The sequence below is a fragment of the Triplophysa rosa genome, linkage group LG24, assembly GCF_024868665.1.
Source record: "Triplophysa rosa linkage group LG24, Trosa_1v2, whole genome shotgun sequence".
Taxonomy (NCBI): Eukaryota; Metazoa; Chordata; class Actinopteri; order Cypriniformes; family Nemacheilidae; genus Triplophysa; species Triplophysa rosa.
The window spans coordinates 258,919-268,227 of NC_079913.1; the positions used below are offsets into that span (position 1 = coordinate 258,919).

The 9,309-nt window shown below is 41.6% G+C and overlaps 2 protein-coding genes across 5 annotated transcripts; one reads left to right on the plus strand and one right to left on the minus strand.

Annotated features, from left to right (window-relative positions):
- Positions 1–120: 120 nt before the first annotated feature.
- Positions 121–2,691, plus strand: dynlt1b (dynein light chain Tctex-type 1b). 2 transcript variants are annotated; one of them, XM_057324477.1, is made up of 5 exons: positions 135–353; positions 738–779; positions 862–985; positions 1,052–1,129; positions 1,276–2,691. In XM_057324477.1, exons 1-5 carry the CDS (start codon positions 327–329, stop codon positions 1,344–1,346), a joined length of 342 nt encoding a protein of 113 aa, XP_057180460.1. In that variant the 5' UTR covers positions 135–326; the 3' UTR covers positions 1,347–2,691. The 2 variants fall into 2 exon arrangements, with proteins under 2 accessions (XP_057180459.1, XP_057180460.1); XM_057324476.1 differs by having other exon boundaries at positions 121–353; positions 1,052–2,691.
- Positions 1,477–9,226, minus strand: tmem181 (transmembrane protein 181). Of its 3 annotated transcripts, XM_057324474.1 has the most exons (17): positions 8,948–9,225; positions 7,749–7,852; positions 7,112–7,173; positions 6,923–7,010; positions 5,170–5,291; positions 4,933–5,061; positions 4,757–4,837; positions 4,572–4,671; positions 4,374–4,504; positions 4,201–4,292; positions 4,065–4,122; positions 3,893–3,995; positions 3,759–3,810; positions 3,583–3,665; positions 3,140–3,229; positions 2,993–3,059; positions 1,477–2,898 (listed from the first exon to the last, which is right to left on the minus strand). In XM_057324474.1, the coding sequence occupies exons 1-17, from the start codon at positions 9,073–9,075 to the stop codon at positions 2,814–2,816; spliced, it is 1,575 nt and encodes a 524-aa protein (XP_057180457.1). In that variant the 5' UTR covers positions 9,076–9,225; the 3' UTR covers positions 1,477–2,813. The 3 variants fall into 3 exon arrangements, with proteins under 3 accessions (XP_057180457.1, XP_057180456.1, XP_057180458.1); XM_057324473.1 differs by having other exon boundaries at positions 4,933–5,291; positions 8,948–9,226; XM_057324475.1 differs by lacking the exon at positions 8,948–9,225 and adding an exon at positions 8,347–8,476 and having other exon boundaries at positions 4,933–5,291.
- Positions 9,227–9,309: the final 83 nt, after the last annotated feature.

Genomic DNA, 9,309 nt, shown 5'->3' on the forward strand with positions numbered 1-9,309 from the left:
ACGATAACGTCAGTGTGTTTATTTCATTTTTTAAATACAAACTGTAACATATATTTTCTTCAGTGAAAGAAAAGACTTGCTGTAAGGATTTTCTTTACATCCCAAAATATATTCCAAACACATTAGTAAGATTCAAATACAAACTCAATTTACTTTTAAAGTAATAGCAAGAATTCGCAAACATTAAAAATGAATGTAAGCCTCAATAAATATCACATTTCATGTTACGCCAGTAGTGGTCGCGCCGTCGTGACGTATTGTGCCACGGGTTCCGTTGTTTCTATGACAACCGCAGAGGCTGCACACTAACACAACAGAAATAAAACATGGATGATTCTCACAGTGTAGAAGAGGTAAATACTATCAAATGTTCCTTTTTACAATGAAAAAAAAAAACATCTTTTGAGTGTTTGCTTTAGAACATCGCGTTAGAAATTCGTGTGTTTACTTTTACTGTTTTTGTAAAGCTAAAGGTAGCGGCTAACGGATTTTCAGTAATAACAGATCAGATCGCGATACTCTAGTTCAATGATGTATTACTATCTGATACTTTACTGTACTATTGTACTTTTCTTTATGTGGCGTCAAGCTAATGCCATGACTGTATATTTATAAATCTAACGACATGTACGAGACAATACCACAGTACAGTGATGTACCGGAAGGTGGTTGAGGTATAAACAGATCAGAATCTGCAGTGATATTTTAGGCTGATGGTTTCCTTTGGTTTCCTCCAGACGGCTTTTGTGGTGGATGAAGTCAGCAGTATTGTTAAAGAGGTGTGTTTCTTTCTCACATGTTAATGACATCAGCAGCAGGTTTGGATGATGGTCAGAAAGGTTTGTTTGTTGTTTTCTGAAGTCTATTGAAGGAGCCATTGGAGCAAACTTCTACCAGCAGAACCGTGTGAACGTGTGGACATCTAATGTAGTGGAGCAGTGCTTGAGTCAGCTCAGTAAACTCGGCAAACCTTTCAAATACATCGGTAAGATTTATTCTTGTTAATCAGAGTTAGCGCAGATCATTGTAAATGTCATATTCTTTCTGTCAGTGACCTGCATTATAATGCAGAAGAATGGAGCGGGGCTGCAGTCTGCATCCTCATGCTTCTGGGATAACACTACAGACGGTAGGGAACACCACTACAGCACATCAACTGAGACTGTATGGCTTGGAGATCATTGTTTGTCTAATCTCGGAGTAAAGCCAGTTCATTCAGTATCACAGTGAGGTTTAGTAGTCAAACTCTAAATAACACAAGTGTTTGATCCGCAGGCAGCTGCACCGTCCGATGGGAGAATAAATCCATCTACTGTATCGTCAGTGTGTTTGGACTCGCCCTTTAAACCCACTGAACTACATCAACTGCCCATACAATCAGCCTGCCATCTTTCTTCCTGAACTACGTTCTCAGTATTCTAGAAACAAAGTGACCTCCTTTACAAACAGTGTATAATAACAGCAGATGGACTCCTATGAAGACCCAGTCTTAAAAGATTTAATGAACATTTTATACAACATTCTCATTACAATGGTGCAGCTGAGAGAAAGCTCGTCTCCTTTTGGGTTTGTACATTTGAACTGAGCTCAGCCAGGCCTGGGAATGATGTTATAAACAAAGGCACAAAGAACCGACAGAAATGACACCGTAAAAATGTAGTGGTATTATTAGGATCTAGCAGCTCATTTGAAGACAAATATGTCACTACGAATAATGAATCAAACATTGTTCTTCAAACGTGAACTACAGGTCACAAGCAGCTGTGCAGTACACACCTCCACACATCATGTTAACACAATGATGTGAACAGAGTTTAGACAATACTATTTTTGTCCCGCCTGATCAATCTGATCGTGAACTGTCAAAATAAACCTGTTGAAGTGATATTACTACTGTACTGTACACTCTCTCATTCACAACACAACAAAACACAGACGTGTCAAGAGATACAGACACATCACACGAAACAAACAATATACTGAAGGAATGCGAGAAAAGAATCCGTTTGGAATGTAAACTCTTGAACACAAGATGTCATACTTTTCATACAAAAGAAAAAACTAAAATCACACGAAGGGATCTGAGCTCTACATGAGCAAGCGTTCTGAGGTGTGATGAGATTTCAGAGCCTGTCCAGAGAATGTTCAGGTCAAACTTCACCCTCAAAACTCAGAGAAACAACATTTAGTTCACATTTTGCATAGAAAAAATGAAGACGAAAATGAAGACTTTGGGACTCAAATTCTGACATTCTCATTACTGTAATGCAAAGACTAAACAAAGTATTTCAATTGTAATGTTCAACTGTAGAGCCTTAGATTTAGATTAGATTTGTTTGCATTCAATTGCAAATGAGGCGGAAATGAAAATAATGGTCCAAAACTAAACCTAATTACTTTATGCAAAACACATAACTTCATTGTTTGGTGAAGTATGACCTGCATGTTTCTTCAGTACATTCAATCAAACAGTGGCTTTACAAATTTACAACAACAGATCTTCAGTATTTACATCAGCTGTACAATACATATGTGCACCACTGTATAACCAAACACAGAACGTCATCAGCAGAGCGACGGGAGCACATTTAGCTGGAGTCACTTGCAAACACACATTACTTTCTCTTTAAAAATAGATCAGCATATATATATATATATATATATATATTTACATACAGTAAATAATGACACTGGAATCATTTCAACAGTGAGTCTATATACATCCCCAAAGAGACCCGATGCTAAATACACATGACAAGAGCTGACCAATCAGGAGTCAGACCAGTTTCACACTCCTCCAATCAGAAGTCAGATCAGTCGCTATCACTCTCATCGCGGTATTTGGCTGTGGCTTTGATGGCACGGCCGTTTTGAAGAGGCATTTCTTCATAATCGCTCCTTAAAAACAAACATTTTATTAGCCTTGCAATAAGAAACTCGTTTTAAATAGCTCAGACATTTTGCTTGGGTCCAGCATGACACAACAACATACCCGTAAATGACCTCATCATCAGAGTCATTGAGCATAGAGAAAGCTGGATTATCCTTCAGCTGGGAGTCTGAGACAGAAGATTTAGCACGTGTTCACATCATGATGTTTATGTTGTTTACATGAGGACATCAAAGCAGATCAACTCACCATACAGAGCGTTTTTGGAGGGCGAATAGACGAACGCTAACGTATAGAGATAAAAGTTCAGGAGGCCGTAGAAGGACAGAAATTCAGCTGGTGGAGAAAATATGAAGGAAAACCAACAATGAACTGAGCAGACGCTAAAACTTCAAAAAGACTCGACATACAAGAACGCACTGAAAAAAAGAAAGAAATGACACTACCAGATATTTGACATTACTGCACAAGAAGTCTTTGACATCCTTGTAGGGATTCTCCTAACATTCTCCTGATGTTTCCAGGTTTTTTTATGACAGCGGCAGCCTAAAAGTCGTCTCATTTAAACCAGGAACACGTGAAATCTAAACATTTTTCACTTTCTACTTCAGTTAACGACAACAAAATGTAGTTTCCAAGAATGATCGTTTTAGCAAGCGTGTGTGAATCCTGTCCAGCCAATGAAAGGATATAATTCTGATAGTGGGTGGAGAGTTCTGCAACAAAGTTGTCCTGCAAGGCCCTGGAGCCGAACCTCAAGTACAGAATCACCATACTGAAGAGAAAAACATCGAGTTCATCACGGACCGAGCTCTATTCCCAAACACACGCGTGCTTCAATATTCCCTTGACAGTCACGTCAAATTACCTGATGATCAACACGAGCAATGTCAGCGCTGTCAGAAACTTCAACCGCAGGTCTGCGAGAGAGAAACAAACAGACAAGACAGTCAGAGAAACTGCACAGTACCGTCAGAATGATTCTTCAGAGCGCAGCTTCACCTGTGTACGGCATGTTCTTCAGTTCTGAGCACGCTCGGACCACCAGAAACACCAGATACAGCACATACAAGCCCACCACCAGCAGGAAGAGGATCTTCATGCCCTGCGTGGACAATAAAACACTGAGATTTCATCTGACATCCGCAGGTCAGTGTGGAGACGAGAAACTCACCTGGAAGTTCTGGATGTCCACTTTGTATTGATATGTGGGATCCTGAAGCTCATTCACTCTGTAGAACAATGAAGGACAAGCACTTGAAAACGGCTGTCTATTCGCTGGTGTCTGATGTGTCACGTGCGTTCCTTACGTTTGCCAGATTCCCAGCGTGACGGCCGACAGCCACAGCAGCCCCACTATTACCAGTTTTGGCAGGTAGAACGTCCAGAACTTTCTCTCTCCCTAAACACAAAACGCATAATATGTTGTGATAATCCGAAAATAAGAAACCCAAGGAGTAGAGAAGGGCTGATGCCATCTCACCTGCACCCTGATGCCGTGATACACACACAGCCAGAAGAGAAGCAGCGCACACAAGAACGACGCCTGGAAGAAAGCGTCCAGCGTTCCGGGAAACCAGCTGTTCATCAGGAACGACAGCGGGAAGAAGGGATCTACAGCGAAGCAAACACAGAGACGTGAGCGGAGGAGGAGACGAGAGGGCGGAACGGACTGACTCACCGTTATACAGGAGCAGAAGAGGAAGAAGAATAGACATCCACTTCTGCTCGATGCCCCAATCCCTCATGGAGAACTTCCTCAGAGAATGAGCGAACATACACTGAACACACACAGACACATGCACACGTCAGCTCGCGGTCTCTTCGTGGTTGTCATCAGAAGGTGCGCGCGCGTCTGTCACTTACAGTCACTATGAACGTCATCACAACAAACACAAAGCGGAACCAGATTTCCACCTGTGAGAATGTGGCGTTGTACATCTTAAACTGTCGACGGCAGAAGAGAAAGAATCAGACTCCGACCTTTCTTAATGGCTGGACTGCACACTCGTGTAAGACATCATTTTGTCATCTCTACTCACCACAAATGTGACATTTTTGATGTTGTCCTTCAGATCGTCCAGACTCCTGAAGCTGATGTTAATGTGGTACTGTGTGTAGTTCAGGTAACCCAGATGTAACACAATGATGTCATCACACACCTGCTGATTCTGTAACACACACACACACACACACACACACACACACACACACACACACACACAGATCCAGAGGAAGAACCGAACGCTGCAGAAAGATGATGAGTGAAATAAACTCACTGCACTACAGTGAAGGCTTCGGTTTTTCTGGTGAACGTTGTCACTGATGCGCATCACGCTGGCGTCCTGCATCACACCCTGTAACTCCACATTCATCCCAAAATCCCTCCGGAAATCTCCAACTGCACACACACGGCTCAGTCATTACGAATGAACACAAGTCGGTCTTTATAACTGATGACAATGATTACGTAACATCACGAGTAGTCTTAAGCCTGGCTCAGATTACAGGATTCTCGGCCAGAATTTACCCCGATTTCCCCTCCCGAGAATTTTTGAAAAAATCGGGTCCAGAACCTCGATCGGGTCCGAGTTTCGGCCCAGATTATCACGTAATGTGAGGCGTTCACAGATCGAATCTTACACCTTCCGATCTGCTCCGAGAGATATCGGGGCCGCCCCGATCATATCAAACATGTTTGATATTTAGGATTTTAAATCGGGGTGATGACGTTGGTACTTTCGCAACAGCCAATGAGAGGCACATCTGCAAGGTGACTGACAGACCTTTAAAAATGTCGACCGCGAAAGCTCCTGCAAGGGTACGTTGGACAGCGGAGATGGAAGAACAACTTGTGGCAACAGCATGATTGTCTATATAATGTATCCTCCAAAACATACCACAACCGCACAGATAAGGAAAAGAGCTGGGGAGAAGTCGCGTCGGTTTGAAATGTACCGGGTAAGTTAACTGCTAACGCGCAGCTTGTAGTTTCGTTCAACAGATTGTTATTTGGCTATTGGCATACAGATAACATGCGTTTATGTGTTTGTTTTTATGCTGTATTTTATAATCACATTGGCATTCATCTTTATTCTCGGCAGCTACTATTTTTTTTCTTCCGTTATTTATTAACATTAAACTTAAGCGGCTCGCCCAAACCACAGTCATAACTTCAGCCCTAGCAAAAAGCATTATAGCACCCCCTGCTCAAAATACGTTCCCGCGGCTTTGGACAGACAGACAGAGAATCGTTCAGAGAGCGACAAAGACGTTACACAACCGTTGCCAGGTGAGATCACGTGAAATTAACTTTGCGATGTCCCTTTGTTTACTTCTGTTTCCCGGTGAGATGACGTAAGAGGCGTCCTCTGGTATGATAATCTTAATATTATCCTGTAGTTTGGGTGTCTTAGAATGTCTTTTGATGTGCATTTATGAATTAAAAATACTTCCAATCAAACTTTCTAAATTTTTATTTTTGCACTTGCTACCTTTAGGCTTATTTATAAACACAACTTTACTCCCCAACGTTTTCTTATCTGGACATTTCACATTCATAAATGCAAGTTTACAATGGGCATACCTATTTTTGTAGTGCTTGAAAAAGAGATTCAAATGTAGATGTGATGTCAACATCTAAAAATAGGAAACCCATTAAAACGGTTACTATTAGCTCCTTTTACAAAACTGCATATCCTATGGATATGTAAAATATGTGTAATTTAGTTGTACACTGATGAGTGTGAGCTTGTTTAAGATTTTAAATAAGAGAATCTGTCAAGATTCTCCTTATGTGTGTGCTGCAACCAGAATTTTTAATCTTTCCGAATTTTAAAACTCCTGTAGTCTGAGCCAGGTTTAAGATTTTAAATAAGAGAATCTGTTAAGATTCTCCTTATGTGTGTGCTGCAGCCAGAATTTGAAATCTGTCAGGATTTTAAAACTCCTGTAGTCTGAGCCAGGCTTTACACGAACAATCTGGATGTAAAACCTGATGTGTTTTGTGAATCAGTTAAGACGTTCGTTTACCGTTGTTGTGAATCTGAATGACGCAGGTGAGCCAGAGCTGCTGGTTGTAGTTGGAGAGCGGCTGAGATTTGATGTGAAAAGGGCCGGTCTGAAAAAACCATAACGAGGTCTCACAATTTAAACAGCTCATTTGTCACCAGAGCGAGTGTAAATGTGAACACGTGGCTTCAGTTTTGCTGTGAATCTGACCTTTGACCCATTAGCAGTGATGCTCAACCCGTTGTAGTAATTCTCACTGATGATCTTTGGTCCTGTGGAAGAGATCAAATCAAAAATGAAATACAGAAAATACTACAGCTGCAATGCCATCTGAGTTCCTCAAACATCTAAAACTGATCTGAAACCTGCTCATACATTTCCTTTCATTTCTCTCAATCTCATTCTTTCATGCGCACATCCATTATTTTTTAGCAAAAGTGACTTGCAGTGCAAGCGTGTGTTCTGGTTGTCAGACTGAAACCATCAGATCGTGTTCAAAATAACCATCTTACTTTTCTTCATTTCTTCCTACATTTATCTAGCATTTGTTAGTAAATAAAGTGGTCTGGGCAGTCGTGGTGATGTCATAAGGTCATCACCATGACTAACTGCCCAGGCCACTTTATTTACTAAAGCTCCTTGCGTTTTAAAACATCTCTTATTTCAAAAGCAAAATGTGATTTCTTATGACATGACTATTAGATTCTGATAGTGATAGGCCTTGTCTGTGATCGTCTGAATGGTTCCACAAAGGACCGGTGAAGGAGCGTCGAGCAGGTGCATGCTGGGATATGTGGCTGCTGCTCCTGAATGAACTCAGTGTCTGAGGAGAAACCAGAGATCTCACCCGTCACACCGATGAGGGCGGAGACGCCGAAACAGAAGAAGAAAAACACAAAAACAAGAACAAAGTGCCTCTTAGAGAGTGTGTAGAGACGCATGGGAGCCAACCTGCAACAGACAGACATCAGACATCAGATCAGACACACATGACATCAGTCATATCAGTAAAAGACATGCCAAATAACTCATGTCATGTTTCATAAAGTCAGACTTTTGACCAGCAGAGTAAATTCTGGTCAAGTTTAAAGACCTGTGACCAACACAACAAACAGAGCAGATGGAGGAAATGTAATGAGAACACGCCCACAACACACTCACTCTCTCTCTCACACACACACACACACACACACACACACTTATCTCACACAGCAGACAACACGACACATGCTGCAAGAAACACAAATATATTGATCGTAAACGTAAAAATTAACATTCCATGTAAATACAGTGTGATATAAGCGCACGTGCGTTACTCAAACATCTGGACAGTTACCGAAAGAGGCCACAAAACCGATCAAAAGGCGCGATTATAACACATCCGTTTAAACACGGAGTAAATACGTATGTGCGTGTGAGCTCGCGTGTGCCTTTTACACACTTACTTGTCCATTTTATTCCATCGGCGATGCGAAAATTTATAACGTTCTATTAGCGGCGCACATCCGCACACATCAACCCGGACCTGCCGCTGACGTCACCCTCCACTCTCAGCCCACTCGCGCTCGCTCACGTGACATCCCGCCGCAGTGCGCATGTGGAGTCGGGTCTAATTATTTGTTACAGATCAATTATTAGATTTTTTTATTTAAATAAATCGACGCTTCAATGAACTGCTTTACGAAGCGTATGTCAGGACGAGATGCGCGCTCATCTTTCGTGTATGTTAAACAGGATAAACGTTTTGCCCTAAATATTATGTATTTTAATGTAATATAAACGAATCGACGCTGGTGCGTTTGAAAAATGACGTAAAAGCGTATCAATGAATGCATATTTGCATATAAATCCGCCTTGTTCTGTGTGTGCGTGTGTGTAAATAACAACACACGTAAAAAAAATCACTATTTTATTTCAATTCATTGTCACGAAACATCTGTTCAAGGAAAGCGTTTTAGACAAACACACGACAAATTCACTATAAATCTGTGTTTGGATTCACGGTGTGTTCCCTATTCATGAATGTTGTTCCTGTGCCATTCGTACCTGTAGAATCGGTCGTTTTTGTAAGGTGTCAGATCTTCCTTCAGTTCATTGCAGGCCTCTTGTATCCTCTTGCAGAAATGTTTCATCTCGTTGACTAACGGGTTCTCAAAGCTGTCCGGTCGCTCCATGTCTGCTCGTGAAAATGGCGTTTGATGCTGTTTTACAGCCAGCGGGTCTCTGTTGAGTGGAAATGCAGTCGAAGCTCTTTAAGTGTGCGGGTGAGAGGAGCAGAAGAGAGCCGATGCTCAATACAGGAGGCGAGGGGCCAGATCACGTGATCACCCTTCAGCACCACGGACAGGGCTCACTGACGCTTATGATAATAAACCTGGCTTAATATGGTTTAACTATAGCAGTCGTGT